The following is a 19,861-nucleotide window of genomic DNA, read 5'->3' as shown; positions in this document are numbered from 1 at the left end:
GTAATATTTTGTTTGAAGTAAATGTTCCACTAATAAAATTTAGTTTAAAAATCACTATTTCCTAAACTAGTACTTTGGTTCCAAATTCTAGCACGTGGCAAAATAAGGGTAATGTAGTGAACTTCCTAAATTTATTCTTTTGTTGAATTCTTGAGTAGATCTATTTTGTTCTTGTATTTGGGTGTGAATGTATATAAAAATCCTGCTATTGTTTCATATATGAATGTATATTTTAATATCCTTATTTGTGTAAAATATTCACAACCCTTTGTCAATCCCCCAGTTTTACTTTTTTTTTTTTTTTAATCAGTTAAATATAAAAGAGTGGGAAAATTGAATCTGGAACTGAAAGCACTCTGGAAATTACTATATCTGTTCTGCTCTACTGACCTGTGTCCGGAGCTGTGGTTCATAACCATTTTATTTGTCTTCCAAGTACCTGAGGGATCCCACACATTCCAGTCCATAAAGGCAGCCCACTAAGGCAGTTCCTTTCATTTGAATCAGCCTGGGTGATTCCAGCCGTGCTCCACCTTTCAGCCTGGGGAGTCAGTGTTCCAGAGAATTAGACTTACCAGGCACCAATCACCATCAAGTGCGGCTTCTGACTATATATGTCCTGTCACGGAGCACTTAGGAGTCCCCTTTCTCATTGCTCGTGTTGGAAATGCTTTCTCATCTTTCAGAAAGTTGCATCCGATTTGTAGAATTCTCATGGTGCGTTATTAGTAGTCAGTGAACAGTAATTAGTAAAAGGAAGTAATACATTTGTTCAACAGTCTTAAGAATAAGGAAATTTAATTGTATTTCTCTTTGCTCTGATGCCCCTTTCATTTTTTGTCATGGAGATTGTCACTGTTCTTACTTACCATGAAACTTACATATTAGAGCCTTATTAACATTTAATTCAAGTTGAGTGGTATTTTTATACTTTTATTGTGTTTAAGTTATGTAAAATATTTGAAGGTGATAAAATGCTAGCTTTTTTGATACTGCATTGAAGTGATTTAAAAATCAAAGAACTCATGAATGCTGATATTAAAGCATAATTTAGTAGACTGAAATTGTATTTTAAACTTACTATGGTATTTTTCTTAGATTAACCCTAGACACATGTAAGATGTTAGCATTGGGAATGGTTGAATATGAGTTGAGAAGCTTGGTTAAATGTATCTGTGTCAGCTCTACAGTTACCCAGGTGCACTATTGGTTTAAAATGTATTTTGGACTATTGGATAGTAATACTTAAATACCATTTAGGTTGAAGATTTTTTATGTGTAAACAGGCTTTGTATTTTACTTTTAGATAAAGACCAAAAGTAATTAGTAAAACAGTTTTGTTTGATTTTTATCATTACCTAACATGACATTCATGATGGAGTTCAAAGATACAAGTTTGTTTTAGGCAACAATGGTTAAGTTTTATGCAGGTTGTTAAAAACTAGTGCACTTGAATATGAAGTTGAATATTTCTTTTGGATGACTTGAATAGTCTTTATGTCATTCCTGTCACAGAAGCGGAAATATTATATGAACCTACCACTCTGGTGCACGTCAACATTTGCTGCATTGCCACAGGCTGTGATGGCAGAGTAGATCTCTACTGATTGCCTAGTACATTTAACTTAACATTTGTTTTATATTTATACCCATATTTATTCTATTTCTAGAAATGATATAGTCTCAAATTATTACCCCATCACAAAGGAGAAAGTGAAAACAAGCACTTACTATTTAACAGACACTGGTCTAAGCATTTTACATTCTTGGACTCATATAATCCTGGTAACGACACAGGGTAGATACTCCTTTGAAACACAGAGATTTAACGAATTACTCAAAGCCATACAGGTAATACATGGTGAAACCAGGCTTTTAATCGGGGTAGTCTGAAGGAACAAAAATCATCCTTAATTTATCAGTTTTTTGAAGAAATCCCACTTCTTTGTTACTAGTTCAGGCAATAAAATAATGGAGACCTTCAGGGGAAAGTGTGTCTTATGTAGAGTTTTGTGATCAACTGTAATTTAAAACATCGTTCCATACTTTTAACCCTTTCTGACTAAACTTACCATCTTTTTCCCCTAACTCTGCAGGAATATCAAAAACAGAAAAAAAAGTGAAATTGGAAGAAAAAAGCTCAACAGCATTTGGTATGAACAGAAAGTAATCATTAAGCGAAAGACTGTAGATGGCTTGGCAGTGGGAGGACATAGTCTGTCCCTTACTTTTACCTGGCTGTGCTCCTTTAGGTGTAAGCTATCGTCAGAGTATTTATTAGTGTTTCAGCTCCAGGTATAGGATTTCTTAAATGCGTATCATACAGTGTTATGTGTATTTTTTTGTCAAGGGAGTCTAAAGCTTTCTCTGAGAACTTTGTATTTTTGAATATCTTTAAAATTACAGCTATTTAAAAATAAGCCGCCATTTAGTATTGTTGAGACTTAGAGAAGGAACGCTAAGATAGTATTTTCATTTTTTCAGACTGTCTTCTTTAACCCACCTTATAACAAAGTTACTAAGTTTTCTGCTATCTTTTCTAGTTTCTGTGCTATAATAGCTAAAAGTTTTGGAATAATGGATGCTAGTTGTAAACATTCTACAGATTAGCTAACTGGAGCTTGGGTCACTGAAAGCTGGTTAAATGTGGGTGATAAATTGTAGGCTAACCCATTTGAGTTGGAATGATAGTTGAATATATGTGATGAATTAATTTAAAATAAAATATTCTAGGATACTCCTTTAAGATCTATTCATTTTCTTTAAAGTACATATGATTGGGAAAAGGGAATATTTTAAAACTTTGGGAAAAGTCAGTTTAATGAAATAAGTTTTTTTCTTTGTGTCTTTAATCTTCATTCTTGTACACACTGAGAAAGTATTGAAAGACTGAAGGAATTATTTATGGATTGATATATTTATTTTTTATTTTTCCAAAGAAAAAAGTTCAATTTTTTTTTTTAAATCTTCTAATAGATTTTCATGACATTATACATGGAAATGCTGAATCTCCTCAGTCAGGTCTTAAATCACGGAGCTTATTTCTTGCCACATGAGGAAACTGAGTTCTATTACTCATTTAAAGATGTTAACTACTGTCTGTGTTAACTTCAAGGTGTCAGGAGTTGGGATTTCTCAACACTGCTAATGAAGATCCCCTCTTATAGTCCAATAAGCTAATCAGGAGTGCCAGACTCATGCCAGGAACAGTTTAATTGAATCCATCCACTCTGGGCAGGTGACTGGAATAGCTGATTAAAACATACATGCTGCTTTTAGGTTAACCACAAAGGAACAAGTCAGGATCAATCATGATTACTGAAGTACTTCCTTTTGTCATTTAGGTAAGAGAAAAGAAAAGGATAAAGAAAAGAAAGAGAAGAGAGACAAAGATCACTACAAACCAAAACAGAAGAAGAAGAAGAAAAAGAAAAAGAAATCTAAGCAGCATGGTGAGTATGTTAAAATGGTGATTCCCACTTTTAAATTCTAAGATTCTTTCCACTTTGCTCTCTTCTTTTACCAAAATGGAGGTGGGACAAGATCCCCACATTGATGAGAACTGAGAAGTTCCTGTAGCTTTCCCTTGTCTTGCTGATTTTAAAAATATGCAACTCTGTTTTACTACTTAAGTGGTCTGTAAATTAATCTTTATAGCTGATTAGAGACTTTTCATTTCAAGCGTTAATGGTGCCCTAGATATCCTGACCAAGCACCTTCAGCATACTGAAAGATTATTCTCAATCTAGAATTTTATAGTGCCTTGAATGAACTTTCAAAAATGAGGGTAAAATAAAGGTATTTTTAGAAAACCTTGAAAAAAACAAAAGCAAATGATAGCCTATTGGATAGTCAATATTCTACTCCTGTACTTGAAGGCAGAAGGAAAATGATGACAGAAGGAAGGTTTGCGATGCCAAAAGAAATGACGAGCAAAGAAAATGTAAATATGTGGATAAATCTAAATATTGATTAAATAAATCAATTAGATTTGTGGGGGGAAATAAAACAAATGTTAGAGAATAAAAATATGTAATGATAGCTTATAAATTGAGATGGGCATACTTGTATATCAGTGTTTTTAAGTTAAAAACAGAAAAGATAAATAATAAACAGAAAATAAGATAAAAACAGAAAAAAAAAATACAAATTACAAAATAAGATATTAGAAATAAATCCATATGTATCACTAATTAAAGCTCTATAAAAGAGATCACAATAGATTTTTAAAATTCAATTACATTTCATTTTCAAGAGACAAATCTATAAGGATAGAGAGGACAGAGCAATGTTGAAAGTAAAAATACGGAAAAAAGAATGGTGAGCAAATACCAACCAAAAGGGAAGGTAAGAGTAGATCTATCTATACGTATATCAAATAAAATAGTCATTAAGGCAAAAATCATTCCTAGAGATTGGCGGTAACCAGATAATGATAAAGGTTCAGTTCACTTTATGTCTTCCTAGATATATGTTTCCTTTGAACAGTAGCAAAGGAAAAGCAAGATATTAATAAACTGAGAGATGAAAATATTATATATAAAAACTTAAGAATATAGTTAAAATGGCAGTTTTAGGAAGAATGTTTTGCAGGATATGCTTACATTAGAAAGGAGGCTGAAAATCACTAAGCTCCAGCTTAAGAGGTTAGAAAAGAACACGTCCAAAAAAAGAAGTAAATAAAAAAATATATAAGCAGAAATTAATATACCAAAAAACAAAATGCTAGAAAGAATTAAAACATGCCAAAGTTAGTTTTTTGTAAACTAATAAAATCAACAAACCTCTGGGATGACTGATTAGAAAAAGGTAACAAAGTGCACAAACGCTATTAGGCATAAAGGGAACATAACTACAGATACTTCAGACATTAAAAAAAAAAAAAAAATGGTAATGTAAACAGCTTTATGCCAGTGAACTTCAGATGTAAGTATGGACAATTGCCAGAAACCACACTCACTCAGAAAGGTGAAAACCTGAATAGTCTTCAGACCTTAAAAGAAATTTAATCAATATTTTCAATATTTTAAAATCTTCCTACAAAGTGCTGGCCCAAAAAAGTTTTCCTGCCACGTTCTATCAAACATTAAAAAGGAGCAAATTATTCTAAACTTTCATAAATTATTTCATAACTGAGAAAAAGAGGAACACTCTTACAGTGAGGTGAATAGTATCCCTCTAAAATATGTGTCCAACTCTTACCGCCCCATACCTGTGAATGTGACTGTATTGGGAAAAAAGATTCTTTGCCAGTGTGATTAAGAGTGAGGTCATCTGGGACTTAGGGTGGACCCTAAAGCCAGTGACTGACTGGTACAAGAAAAAAGACAGGGAGAGTTGAGACACAGGAGACAAGCCCTGCAGAGGCATGATGGGAGAGGTGCCATCCCACAGCAAGGGACTCAGGCTGCCGGAAGCTCCAGAGGCACGGAAGGCTCTGCCCCCAGAGCCCTCGGAGGGGCATGGCCCTGTGGACACCTGGTTTGAGTTTCTGGCCTTCAGAACCGCGAGAGAATCAATTTCTGTTGTTTGAATCCACCAATGTTGTGGTCGTTTGTTGGGGCAGCCCTAAGAAACTAACACAACTCCAGATTCGTTCTAGATGATATCAGTTGTTCACTTTCTTGAGGCTGCTGCATATCTTGGCTTGTGTCCCTCTGCCATCATCAGAGGCAGCAATGGCCGCTTACGTCTTTCTCATTCCACATCACTGACACTCTTATGCCACCCGCTCTCTTTCGCTTTTCAGGACCACCCAGATAACCCAGGACACTCTCCCTACTTTAAGGTCAGCTGGTTAGCAACCTTAATTCCCCTTTGCCATCTTGCAACCTAACATATATCACAGGGCAAGAGCATCTTTGGGAACCATTATTCTTCTTACCACAACCACCAATTTCAAATGGATACTCAGTACACACCAGCATTGTTACTCTTGTAAACTTGCTTTCTCACTCTCTTATAAACTTGCTTTCTCACTCTCTGTCTTTCTTCAGTCTTTTCCATTCTTCCTCACCTCTTATTTATTCCCCGACTGTCTCACATGCTGTCCTTTGCTTCACACTCAGTTGAACTAGAAGCCATCAGATAAAAACTTGCTCATCTTCTACACACATCTTCGTACTTACCTGGTATATCCATCTTCTCCTCTTCTGCCTCTACTAAAATGGAGATCACTCTCTCTCTCTCTATTCTTAAAATTCTAGCACTTCTCATTCCGCTTTCCTCCCCAATTTTTAGATTTGTGTAGATGATGTGTAGGATCTCCCATCAATAAAGAGTCCTCCTCCGAGCCCACATTCCTTCTCTGATTTCTCCATCTCCCATTTACTCTTCAGCCCAGTCTCAAAGCCTCATTTTCATTACCTGGTTACTCAAGCAGAAACTTAAAAGTTGTCCTTGATGATGTCATCTCAGCCCTGCACGTCCAGTCTACAGATCACTCTACGCCGTCACCTCAGCTGCCATCATCCCAGTCCACGCTGCCAGCACCTCTTGCCTGGACTATGGCTGCAGCCTCTGAGCTGTCTCCTCACTTCCACCTGTGCCTCCCTGCACGCCTCTCCATTCCACAGCGAGAATGAGCTTTGAGAAATGGAATTGGACTTACGTCACATCCTGCTCCCCATTCCAAACTGTGAATGACTTTGTTGCATTTAGGATAGAACTTTAAAAACAAACAAATCTTTAACCTGATTTGGCTCCTGTCACTCCAGCCTCATTTCTTATCTCCCTCACTTACTGTGTTCCAACAACAGTCTTATAATTTGTCAGATGTGCCGTGTACTCTTCTACTTCCGAGCCTTCACACCTGCCTAGAATCCTACCCTTTGGTGTCTTTCCCCTCACCCAGCACCACTATCCTGTAAGCTGCATATGGCCTCTCTCCTCATCCGTCTCTATGACTCATTCCAAGCTGAGGACGGAACTCTGACAGATACCTTTTCAGCATCAGTTAATTTCATTCAGAGGTTCTTTGCTGAATAATTTATTGATCAAATTATCACTATAGTAATTGACATGCTAGACATCATGAGAATTTCTTTACAAATTGCAAAAAAAAAAAGTCATTGCGTGTCTTCCTACAGACATAGCTGTGATTACAATGAAGAGAAAACATAGAAATCATCGTTTTTCACTTCTGGACTACTTAACAAGAATTTACTGGTACCAATTAGAACAGAGATTGCTGCTGCGTATATGCTGTCTGGGGTGTATTTCCCAGGTGTTCTTGCCAAACCGAATGTATTAGCTACATAGTCATCTTGCTGTTCATGGATGAGAAGAGGAAGTGCTGGCACGGTTGTAGCCTAAAACATGGATCCTAAAACATTATGTGCCCTAAAACATGACTTGCTCATTATTTGTATAGTGATTCTTGTCAACTACCTGACACTTGACTAATATTTCTTTATGTGTCTTCTATTGCAGACTATTCAGACTATGAAGACAGTTCCCTAGAATTTTTGGAAAGGTGCTCTTCTCCACTAACTCGATCTTCTGGGAGTTCTCTGGCTCTGCGAAGCATGTTTACGGAGAAAAATACAACATATCAGTACCCAAGGGCAATTTTGTCAGTTGATCTTAGTGGTGAAAGTATGTGTAACCATGTAATGCTTAAAACAAGTCTTAAGATTCTTAAATGTGAAACTGAGGATAAAACACACTTTACTGAGGGCCTATCAAAGCAGGGCACACAATTTAAAAAGTTATTCTATAAACGAACATCAAAACATCAACATTAGACATGTGAGCTACTTTTGAATTTATAGAAGTAAAATTGGCGTTATACTTACCGGAGAGATGGTATGGAGAAGCTATTAGTTTCTACCGTACACTGGTCTTCTGTAGGTGTTTTTACATATATTTTCACATTGTTCACTACCCACTTACAAAGTAGATATAGTTATCCACATTGCATAGATGAACAGGCAGAAGCTTATACGTTAAGTACCTTTTGGGGCTAGTTAGTGTGAGAATTAAAACTCAAACCAAGGTCCATCTTGACTCCAAAGACAAATGCTGTTTTTACCGAATCTGTATCTTACTGTTGGAAATGAAACGCACTTGGAATTCCCGATCACAGAAGCATCCGTCACCACCGGTCTGGCAGTGTGGTCAGAGGATTGATCTGAGTGCAGCCGGGTGCTGGGCACCCTGACACAGCCAGGGGCCACGTGGTGGCCGGAGCCTGGAGCTGGGCTCTCAACTTGTCCTGACAATGGGAGATGCCGAGGGCTCTCACCCTCCTGTGTCCTCAGTGACGGGAAGACGGGTCTTCCCATTTGAGATATAGATGCCCGTGGCCTGAAACTAGAGCTCCAGCAGAACAGAAGCCAGAGTCGGAGAATGAAGACTAAGGGATGGGGTCTTCGCCGTATGTGAAACCCCGGGAGCTCACTTCCTGTCCTCTCTGCTGAGTGCCCCACATGTAGAGACTAGGTTATGTGTTTGCTTTTCCGCTGTTATTCCCTGTGGTCTTCCAGGCCTAACTCCTCTCAATCACTTAGGAGAAAATCATAGTCTTTCCTTCACCCTAAAATAAGCACACAGCACTTTTGAGATTTTTTTTAATTAAAAAAAAAAATTGGGAGGAGGAGAAGGATTAGAAAAAGTCATATCCCCCAACCCCACCCTTTTCCCATTTATAAATCCAAACCCAAAACGTGGCATTTACATCAAGTTGTATGTAGTAGTCATCCTTGTAATCTGATTTCTAGAATATACTTAACTAATTTTTAAAAGATTTTTATCAAAATGAAATTAAAAATTCATTAGGAAACACATGATCCCAGATTAATACTGGAGAAATCACTAACACAGGTCGTAGAGCCAGGCCGTCCTGATACACAGTCAGCCTTACCACCAGCTGGCTGCCTTACTCGAGCAAGTTACACATCTTACATTTCAAGTGTCTGCTGTCACACCTGGTGGCTGTTGAGGATGAAGTATTGATATGAGACCCTAGGCGAGCCCGTTCCCCTCTGTGAAGTGCTATTTATCTCTGGTACAAGTAATGCAACCTGTTCTCTTTACAACCTGTGGTTCTTGTAAGGACCAAAAGGGATAATATTTGTGAAAGCACTTGGAACCTATGCAGATTTAAATTGTTAATATCAACCTTAGCCATAATCTCTAAACACCGAGACGAGCGGATACTTTGTGACTTACCTATGTATACGTTACGATGTAAAGCCTTCATAATCACCTAAGCTTCAAAAATCATCTGTTTCTTCATCCAGAGACAAACAGTCTAGTCACGTTTGTTTGCCCTCCCACTCTAAATAGTTAGCAGCTTATAGGCACTTCCCATAGCACCTTTCTTTCTGGAAAAGACAGAAAAATGGAAAAGTATGCTGAGTATACTTTTATGTATATTCTAGACTTAACAGATGTGGAATTCCTAGATGATTCTTCGACGGAGAGTTTGCTTCTCAGCGGGGATGAGTACAATCAGGACTTCGATTCAACCAATTTTGAGGAATCGCAGGATGAAGACGATGCTCTTAATGAAATCGTGCGATGCATTTGTGAAATGGATGAGGAGAACGGCTTCATGATCCAGGTAAGGTCTCCTTCCCGTCCAGAATCAGTCATTCCAGGTGCTCACTTAGTGCATCTGGGCTTCTGTTCTCTTTATTAACCGTCCTATTGGGGATGGAGCTTTCCAACTTACCATGTGTAAAATACCCGCAGTGAGGACTGGGAAATCTCTTCATCAAAGAAGTAGACAGTTTTCCTATTGGAGGATCACTCTCCCTTTGCTACGGTGTTTCATTTGAGGCCTTTAAGCGGAAACTTTTCGGGAGCCATTAAGATGGGCGAGCATCCACAGTGAAGGGTCAACCATCGCAGCCCTTCTCGTCCTGATCTGGATCCCTGTTGTCACAGTCATTTATGTTACATGGTCACCCTTCAGCAGGCAGCAATGGAAACATCCAAGTTTCCCCTGTTCTGAAAGATTGCAGGAAAGCTTTGTTGCAAGAGTTAACCATTACAAACAGCCTCTCCCTGTAGAAAGAGTGTCTTTAAGAAAAAAGGAAAGTATTACCCATATTTTGTGGTGACATTTGGAAGATGTGGAGACGTTAGTTACAGGAATGTAAAAATAGCAATCTTTTTTCCTCCCCCTTTTCAGTGGTTTTCTCACACAGGGGAACTACAGATTTGTAGGCTCACCACACAGGTAGTACTTTAAGAGACTGTTGTCACAGGCACTGCGACGAACTTGCCTTTTTAAAAAAAAACTTCTGCACTTGAAAAGCTATATTTTAGAGTTTTAAGTATATAATTGCCTAGGAATCAGTGGGAAATAGATGAGGGAAATAGTTCTCTGGCTTTTTTATGATTTAAGTAACTTATCAAAGCACATTTTAGTGGGCACAACACAAGGAAGTTCTTGGACTAGTTGAGTGTTTCAGAAGTGAAATTCATCTTCCGCCATCGCTTGCTTTTGTTGTGTGGAGTAAAACTGAGCTGGGGGCTGAGCAGGGGATGAAGCCAGCTCACGGCAAGGAAGGGACCCGTCTGTCCCTAGTAGAGCGGTGACTGTCCGACTCCTGTCTCCCACCAGTGTGAAGAGTGCCTGTGCTGGCAGCACAGCGTGTGCATGGGCCTGCTAGAGGACAGCATCCCAGAGCAGTACATCTGCTACGTCTGCCGAGACCCCCCTGGTAAGACTCCATCGCTGGGGGCTGCCCGGTGCCCGCATGTCCTGTTAGGGATCCCACAGGGTGTCGCTTGCACTCGGCCTCCATAGTGACATTTTCAAGTGGTGTTCACCGTTCCAGTTTTATTTTCCGTATTACTTACTTAGGTGAAGAAACATGACCGTAAATTTGTCAACATAATTACTACTTTACTGGGAGGACAGAGTTACGGCGTTTCCATGGAGAAACACTCGCCGCTTAGTATGCTCCTATGTGCTGATTGCTCAGGTTTATGCGTGGCTATTTGAATGGAACCGTACTCCGAACTTATACGCCTCCTGACATAGTTTCATAAAAGTTTCTGATAGTGCTGTGTATCCAACTAATTTTACAGCAGATGGGATCTCAGATTATCACATATGACCCCGTTATTTCACTGACGAGACAACTAGGACACAGAAAGTTGAATGCTTTGTGAATAGCACTAGATGTGGCAGAACAGGGATGAAAACCTGCGCCTTTTGACTCCCTGTTCGTTGAGCTTTCCACTTAGTGCCCTCCGCCACGCTGGAGGCTGTTAGCGTAGCACTGTTCTGTATGTTGTGTACAGTTTCTGCTTCTGAGGCTGAAAACAACTAGATATTTTCAAATAAAAGGCTAATGAATTATCCCCACGTTTATCAAAAAAGTAACATTAAGAAGCAGGAGAACTATTCAGACTTGTATGAATGTCGACATTTGTTCACTCATTCATTCATTCAGCAGCATTTATTGGCTGCCTTTTGTTTGCCGCATTGGTAAGAGGTAAGATGATTGAGTCTAACCATGCCTTTCACTATCTCATAGTATAGTAGGGACACAGACACAGCAGCAGCTAATCATGGTGGGATAGAATTACTGTTGGTAATGAAGACAGAATCATAAAGGATTCTGTGAGATCTCAGACGTGGGGAGGGGTCCTACTCACTTAACTAGAACTCGTGTTTCATCCAGTTCAGAATGAAGGTCAGTGAGAGAAACAAGCTCCTCTAAGTTTCTCTCCAGACCTCTCAGCCTTATTAGAAGACAGATGACAGATACCTAGAAAATGGAAAGCAGTACACTCAGGTTCCCTTCGCAGTTGTCAGCTGCCACTGAACACACGCTGAGTGCAGTCCATTCTCCTTAGCAGGCAGGAAATCCTCAAAATGCTGCTTTGCTCTTTTTGAATTTTTTTGTACCGTGCTTCACCTTGCTTGCTAAGTGATGTTAGTAGCGGTTGAAAGTAAAGCTGAACAAGTGGAATCCTTTGTGACTAGTGTCAACTTCATCTACAGGTCAGAGGTGGAGTGCAAAATACCGTTATGATAAGGATTGGTTGAATAATGGGAAAATGTGCGGGTTGTCATTTTTAAAGGAAAATTATTCTCATCTCAATGCCAAAAAGATAGTTTCCACACATCACCTGCTCGCGGATGTCTGTGGTGTTACGAAAGTCCTGCACGGCCTACAGCTGAAGATTGGCATACTCAAGTAAGTGAGGGTGCCCCGGGAGGGTCGTGCCGAGCGTCAGTTCTGATTCAGACAAATCATTCGGCCTTTTGAAGGTTCAGATGAGCAGTCTGGAAGACATAATCGTTATTTGAGTACATTTTAAATTACAAAAAAAGAAAAGATTAGTCACTGTTTGGATGAGTAGCTGCTTCATGCCTATTGTCCAGGAATAGGTAAGCATGGTTGAAGGTAGACACAGCAGCTGGGATTTCAACAAGTGTCAGCCCCTGTCCCACTGCTTTGTGTGCTCACAACTTGCACAGCATTAAGTACCTTTGCTGCAGTGAACCCTGTGTTTTGTGTCCTGGAATGCTGTCAAGATGCAACAGATTCAATAGCCAATTTTTCAGTCACCTTAAGGTTGACTTTGAAGGGAGTTGGTCATGTCCGTTCCTCTGCTGTGCACCCCAGACAACTGTCCCGTCAAAACTCAGGCTGGAGCCTCCCTAAACAACGTGGCAGAATGTTCTTGACTTTCTTATTCCTGGCTAGAATTCTTATTTAAAAAACACACAAAAGACATATTTGTATAAAAACAGAATCAATCACTGGTTACTCACAAGATTTTCTTCATTCTGGCTCCCTTGCCTGGGCCAGAAACGTCCTTTTCCTTTCTCCTGCTCTGTCCACATCCTGGGGCCTCCCACACTGACGAGAGCACAGAGCGCGCCTGCGCCCTGTAATTCCCGACTGCTCTGCAGGCCACGCCGCCTCCCCTTGCTGGTGCTGTCTGCTACGTGCCAGGAATTTGTGCTTTCATATGATATTTTATTGAGTGCTGGAATAAGCCTGAAAAGTAGATCTTACCTGTTTGACAGGTGGGTAGCCAAAGATAGAGGTTATGTCACTTGTCCGAGCTCTTCAGTGGCACAGCAGGACTCCACGCATCAGACTTTTGGACTAGGAAGCCAGCTTGCTTTCTGCTGTGCCTTTTACCGTGTGAAGGATTTTAGTATTTTCTAAGATGTTGAATTCTTAGGGGTCCAAAAGATCAAATTTATAATTTCAGAAACAAAGGGTTAACTGTGTAATTTTGAATTCTGAAATTTATTATGGTATTAAACTTGTTGCTGGATTTGTTTTCTGAATTGCTGTTCTCCAATTTTGTTTTAAGGAATAAACATCATCCTGACCTTCATCTCTGGGCTTGTTCTGGGAAGAGAAAAGACCAAGACCAAGTAACTGCTGGGGTAGAGAAAAAAATAACAGTGCAAGACACGGTTAATCTGGAAGAAAAGAAATATCATGTACAAAACCATAAAGAACCACCTCGTTGGCCCCTAAAAATGGAAGGAACTTATATAACAAGTGAGCACAGCTACCAGAAACCACAAAGTTTTGGTCAAGACTGCAGATCTCTTGCAGAACCTGGGAGCTCAGATGATGATGATGTTAGCAGTTTTGAAGAAGAACAAGAATTCCACATGAAAGAGAAAAGCCGTTTACAATACACGGTGAAAGAGGATGGAATGCCTGAAAAGGTATAACGCGTTCATTTGTCTTCTTGGAAAATGGGATAGACCAGCAAAGAAAAATTTTATAAAATAACACATGCTGTGAGATTTCACTCACATTTTCCAAGTTCTTGAGTATCTTGTTAGGGTACAAACATTGTTTGTTTCCTCTTAAGAAAACACTGGCTACTTGGATATTTAATTATTTCCTAATTCAGAATTGTAGTAATTCAGTAAACTTGTGCCCTAACAAAAATTTAAATTTTGTAAACACACCTAACTAGATACCTCCAAAAAATATGAGCCACATTGTATTTGAAATGAAAATTGTGTGAGAACGTCAAAGTGCGTATAGGTGCCTATACATTTTAATATAATTTGTCTTTTTTATGTGTTGTAGACAAAAGGTGGCACTTCAGTCGTCTTTAAAATATTAGCATATTTGTATATACATATCAGTCCTATTACATAGTCAGCTGAATTCATACAGCTGTGTGTGCATTGAAAATTTATACACTTCCTATACATTGGGCTTGTCTTAGATGTGTTGTATTTTCACTTTTTTTTTTTTAAATTAAGTTTCAATTAGCAATGCCTTTAAAATTAGCTCTTTATTTTTCTGGCTTCCTTTATCAAGTAACCACTATAAATACTTAACTGAATTTGGAAAGCTTGTATTTCATAAAACTTGTGGTAAATTATGTTGTCAAATTAATATCCCTTTTATGAAATTGGTTATTTCTGAGTTCACATTTGGTGTGTGTGTGTTAAACAGTTTTCACTTTTTAAAAGATTTTTTTGCTTTTCTCTCGCCTCATTGATTTAACTGCCCCATAAAGTCCAGTCTACAGTTAATTGGACTTTATACTGGTCTTTGCTGACTTTCTTGATTTTTTTCTGTTACTGCTTTTTGCCTTCATTCTCCTTATTTCACCAGCTTTGGTTAATTGAAGGTATGGTCAGTCCAAATTAGCTGGGCATTCTAATGAAGGCTATAATTAGTGACTCCTCTGTTTTGCATGTTTTCTTCAGTGCCTTTGGCCATGTGTAGCAGTTTGCCGCTGGGCATTATAGAGACGCAAGGTGGGCATGCCTGCTCTCAAGGGCTGTCAGATGTAATTTGATTATGTGCCAGCCGTCCTTTAAAAATACTCGGAGTCAGGTTGGATTTCACTGATCCTTGCAGGTGATGAGGTTTGTAATCTTTTTTTTTTTTTTATGATAGTACATTTCATCCAACTCTCTGTTTTTTTCCAATGGTCTTTTGGAGAAGAAGCCAGCTGAAAAGAACACAGTATTTGTTTATAATGATAAGAAAGGCACAGAAGACCCGGGAGACGCACACCTTCAGTGGCAGCTCAATCTCCTCACGCACATAGAGAACGTGCAGAATGAAGTCGCCAGCAGGATGGACCTAATAGAAAAAGAAGTTGATGGTAATTTAAGAAAGAACTACAGTACAACCACTGTAGTGTGTAAAGTGTGTGTGTGTGATTATGCAGAAGTCATTTAAGGATTTTAAATCGTGGGGTGGAAAGCGCAGACGCGCCCCTCCTGATGGAGCTTTGCCGCTCCCTTTACATGGACTTCAGTCAGCTGGCATTTGGGGTCCGTTCCGCTCAAGACAACATGACTGAATATTACGTCAGATTATTTTTTAAGGTGGATGTTTATTAACTACTGCCCCTCTGCCCGGCACAGTATAGAGCACTTAGGAGATATTTACTCGCTTCATTGAACTGTGTGTTCTTTGGAAGTCTGCATAAGAACATTAAGCGTATTTGAAATATGGGGGAAAACATTTTTGCTTTCACTTTGGTCACTATTTGTTAGGTGCAATTAATAACAACAAAAAGCTTATATAAGGTTAGGTACGTTAAACCTTACATTTGCATACAAATTTCCAAATAGTTTTTTTAAAAATATATATTTTTAACTCTATCACACAGGAGCCCTGAGGAGTAAACAGGGAAGATATTATCCCCATTTTATAGTAGTTGAGAAAAGAGTAACTTAGGTTACCCTCTTCCTAACCCAGTGTATTTCCTGTGCTTTCTGACTCCTTTTTCCCCCCACCTTCATAGATTGCATTCTCCCTTCCACCCACTTTTTTTTTAATTTGCAAAAGGATGTGATACATTTGCCCTATGCTGAGTTAGAGCTTCTGCTGCTTTATTTTCCCCTGAGAAACGAGGAAATGGACACCCATTTCAGAAGCATCTTCTATTTGGTGATACTAACTATAGAGTTAGTTTAATGTTTTGAGTAGATGTGTGAAGCAAAAAAAGGCAGCTTGACAGTATCTCCTATTATTAATAAAAAGTGTAGAATGCAAATTAATTGCATTCTGCCTAGACTTCAGTGTGTTTGCATGTTTTCTTTTAAAAGTAATGATAAAATAGCAGAATTGAAAAGGACACTGAGAAATTGCCATGTCCTTTCCTTTATTAAGAATGAGCTTTTGGATTTAAAATAAAAATGGTTAGAGTAGCTAAGTTTCACTTAATATGAAGTAGAGATAATTTAAGCCTAAATTAATAGAAACCTTGAGTAGGCACAGGAAGCTGTTGGTTCATATTCCAGAAGAGACTAAAGGGAGACATTCAAAATGAAGTTAGTTTATATCTACAAGGTGTGATCAAAAGATATGGTGAATGTTTAAATTTAAAAAATGTATTACAGTACAAGACACATTGCCATTAATCACCCTCAAAAGATTTTCCCTCACTTGGAACACACTTATCCCATCATCCTTGCCACTTTATGAAGCAGTTCTGGAAGTCCTCTTTCATGAGTGTTTTCGTCCTCCATCATGACAACGCTCCGTGCCACACATTGCTTCTGGTACAGCAATTTCTGTCAAATAAAAACATTATGGTGTGTCCTCACCTACCTTATTCACCGGATATGGCACCGTGCGACTTCTGGCTCTTCCTCAAAGTTAAAATGACCATGAAAAGAAAACGTTTTGAATTGATTCAGGACATTAAGCCATCCACGACAGCGCAACTACAGATACTCAGAAAAGAGGACTTCCAGAACTGCTTCAGAAAGTGGCAGGAACAATAGGATAAGTGTGTTAGAAGTGAGGGGGAGTATTTTGAGGGGAATTAATGGCAGTGTGTCTTTTACTGTAATAAGCTTTTTTTATTTAAACATTCACTGTATCGTGTGTGTGAGTGCGTATATATATATGAAAAAATTATCTACAATAATAGCAGATTAACGTTACCAAAGGGAACTAGATCTCTTGTGGATGCTAAACCTCTCAGACACGGCTTGTGTATATTGGCCTCCTAGGGAAAGGGAAGTGAACTCCGTCTCCATGACTTCTCCAACCTGATGAGTATACTATTGTTTTGCCATTTAAATTTGTTCTCTTCTCTCATTTAGTTCTGGAAAGCTGGCTTGATTTCACAGGGGAATTGGAGCCACCTGACCCTCTCACAAGACTGCCCCAACTCAAACGCCACATCAAACAGCTTCTGATTGACATGGGCAAAGTACAACAGATAGCAACTCTTTGTTCTGTATGACAGCAGTGAAAACCTGCATAAAAGAATGTGGCTCTCCTCAGTCCAGGAATTTTTATTATCCACGTGACTGCTAAGTGGATAGTTCAAAAGCTTAGTGATGTTTGGTCATTTATTGATTTGTGACATCAATAAGAGAGCACCTTGAAAGGAAAAATGAACAACTTTATCAAGGAAGCTAAAATGAAAACTTTGTGAGTAAGCTACAAATGATAACGTGCTATATGCCAAGGATGAGCAAATGTAGAATCTAATGTAGACGAAGGGAATTCAACTGGCGTGATTTTTTAATGAAAGCTCGAGATACCTGTAGAAAGAAATATGGTGTATTTATATAGTTTCTAGTAAAAAAATCCACGTTTATAAACCAGCATTTGGCCAAAAACAAAATGGTAGGGGGAATCTACATTCTGGAAAGTTCTTTAAGGTTGCTATAAAAACTGTCTTTGCAGTTGCTGCAGCTGCATGGAAGGTTGGGGTATTTAAACTTGCATAGGATCATGAGCTGTTTCTTAGGTGACGAATGTCGTTAATCAGAAAACTGAGAGCAGAAGTCTCACTTCTGGGGAAAACAATTGTGGAATTTTTACTTCATTATGAATCTATTTTAAAAACAAACACCAAATAATTGGAATTTATTGCAGGCATTAAAGCTCATTGAAAACAAAATGGGTTACAGAACGGTCAGTGTGCCAAATGATGATGATACTGCTGGAAAGAGAATTTTAAATGCCGTGGGAGTCTCCCACCCCAAGTCTTACGTAATGCCATCAGTCCATCAGAAACATGTATGTCGCATATGCTATATATATAATATATATGGTTGAATTGCAGTATTCAGGCTTCAACGTACCATTTGATCCTGAGTATGCTTGGTGTTTGCCTTCAGAAAATGTACATAATCTCGGCTGGGATGAGGAGTGACAAAGCTATCAAAACGATTTGTGGCTGTGGATTTTTTTAAACTGCTGGTAGTAGAATACTGGAAAATCTTCATTTCTGAAGATGAATTTTATTTTTTAAAAAAAGTACATGCGCACTCAAAACTTTTAGCTTTGGTCACAAATGGACAAATTCTGAAACCAAAGGCAACTAAGTTGCTGTGTTAGCTCTTGCTGGATTTCGAGCCCAGGTCGTCCTGTCCGCAGTGCCCAGTGCCCCACGCGTAGGTCTGCGCAAGTGTGGATGCTTGTTTGAAACAGACGCTCAACGTCCATATGTACATAATCTACACATATTTATATCTACACATATCTAGTTTTATTACTATAGACTATAAGAATTGGTGGTTAACATGAAATGTTACCTTTTAACAGACTTTTTAAAAATTACAAATGTATGTACAGGTTTTGAAACTTTTTTAAAAAGGGGAAAAAGACTGTTAAGAGGAGGCTATCTGATGACATATAACACTTGAATATTTTATGCCTCGTTCTGTTTATCAGTTCTAGCAGTCTGTATAAATGCATTTTAGAACTGATAAACAGTAAACTTGAATTTATCTTTGATAAGAATACATGCCACTGTACATTCAGATATTATTTAAATTTGCAAACACACTGTTCTATATGTAAGGTACTGTATGTAAAACTTTATTAAAACTATTCCACATATCTTAAATTTTCAGCTTGCCTTTTTGCGGCCTTATATTTTGATGTAAAGATGATGACAAGTATGTGCTAAATAGTCATTAGAAATTTTTCTTGCCTTTTGAGATTCTCCAACTTGACAAATGTGCCAAAGATCAACCAACATAGAATACAGTCATGTGTATTTACTTGTGATACATTAACCTTGTCAAAGATCTTACTGAGAAATGAAAAGCTTTAGTAGAGGTGATATTATGGGGTAGTTGCTTAAATTTGCATATTAAAGTAAATAGTGCCTGTGTTCCATGTGTGGAGTAAATTTGCTAATGCCTGTATTTCAAGATTAATACTACATTCATTTGTCTTTTAAAATAAGAGCTCTAATGACACCTGGCTGGGGATGTGCTCCTGGTTCCTGCAAGTTGGGGTGGGGTTTTAGGCTCCCCACCAGGCCGCTCCTGGCCGGAAGGGTTGGGGGTTTAGCATTATTGCTCCCCATGTGGCCCCCACTGACTCCACTGGGAGATGGCTTTGCTACTGTTGGGCAGTGGTAAGATCCTGCCTCCCTGCTAGGCCTCCTCTGACAGCAACCCCCATGGGAAGGGGAGAGCACCCCTTATTTCCACTGATTGAGGGTCCCCACATGGTCTCCACTGACCCCACAGAGAGAAGGGAGCTCATAACTGCCCAGCAAAAGTGAAGGTCCTGGCTCCTCATGTGGCCTTCTCTGTCACTACCATGGCATGGGGCTTGGGGCGCCTTCTTATAGCCTGGCAAAGGTGGGATTCTGGGCTCCCCAGTTTCCCTTTGCAGGCACAGTGGGGGTGGAGCCACAGTTTTTTCTGTGACATGTGGTGGAATAGAGCAATTGTCTAAAAGTTTTCTGTCTTGCCAGGCTGCCTCTTTCCTGGACCCTTAGCTCAAGAGACTTTTCTTGGGGCTTTTTTTGGGGGGGGGGAGGACGGTGGGTCTGAGCTTATTGGAATTTCTAAATTGCTGCCTCTCCAACACCTAATCTGAGCCATATGAGGCAAAATGAACTCCAGGGAACTTATTACCATGTTTCTCCTCTAGTCCTGAGGTTGCTCGCTGGCTGTTCTTCT

General features: G+C 39.0%; 1 protein-coding gene across 15 annotated transcripts in view; it reads left to right on the top strand.

The window, feature by feature from the left end:
• The window catches only part of PHF20L1 (PHD finger protein 20 like 1), a 61,906-nt gene extending 43,124 nt beyond the window's left edge, over positions 1–18,782 (top strand). For 9 of the 15 annotated variants that reach the window (XM_074316818.2, XM_074316816.2, XM_074316809.2 and 6 more), the window contains 9 exons: positions 2,097–2,153; positions 3,345–3,452; positions 7,432–7,596; positions 9,384–9,565; positions 10,574–10,673; positions 11,966–12,161; positions 13,297–13,663; positions 14,907–15,072; positions 17,030–18,782. In XM_074316818.2, coding sequence (XP_074172919.1) covers positions 2,097–2,153; positions 3,345–3,452; positions 7,432–7,596; positions 9,384–9,565; positions 10,574–10,673; positions 11,966–12,161; positions 13,297–13,663; positions 14,907–15,072; positions 17,030–17,172 — 1,484 coding nt within the window. In that variant the 3' untranslated portion in view covers positions 17,173–18,782. The remainder of the gene's footprint in view (positions 1–2,096; positions 2,154–3,344; positions 3,453–7,431; positions 7,597–9,383; positions 9,566–10,573; positions 10,674–11,965; positions 12,162–13,296; positions 13,664–14,906; positions 15,073–17,029) is intronic. The other 6 variants (XM_074316819.2, XM_074316810.2, XM_074316812.2 and 3 more) reach the window with 2 other exon arrangements.
• Positions 18,783–19,861: the final 1,079 nt, after the last annotated feature.

Source organism: Rhinolophus sinicus, chromosome 6, assembly GCF_057876585.1.
Source record: "Rhinolophus sinicus isolate RSI-liver-muscle chromosome 6, RSI-T2T, whole genome shotgun sequence".
NCBI lineage: Eukaryota > Metazoa > Chordata > Mammalia > Chiroptera > Rhinolophidae > Rhinolophus > Rhinolophus sinicus.
Note: the sequence above shows the minus strand (reverse complement) of the source record. Positions and strands in the feature narration are given on the sequence as shown.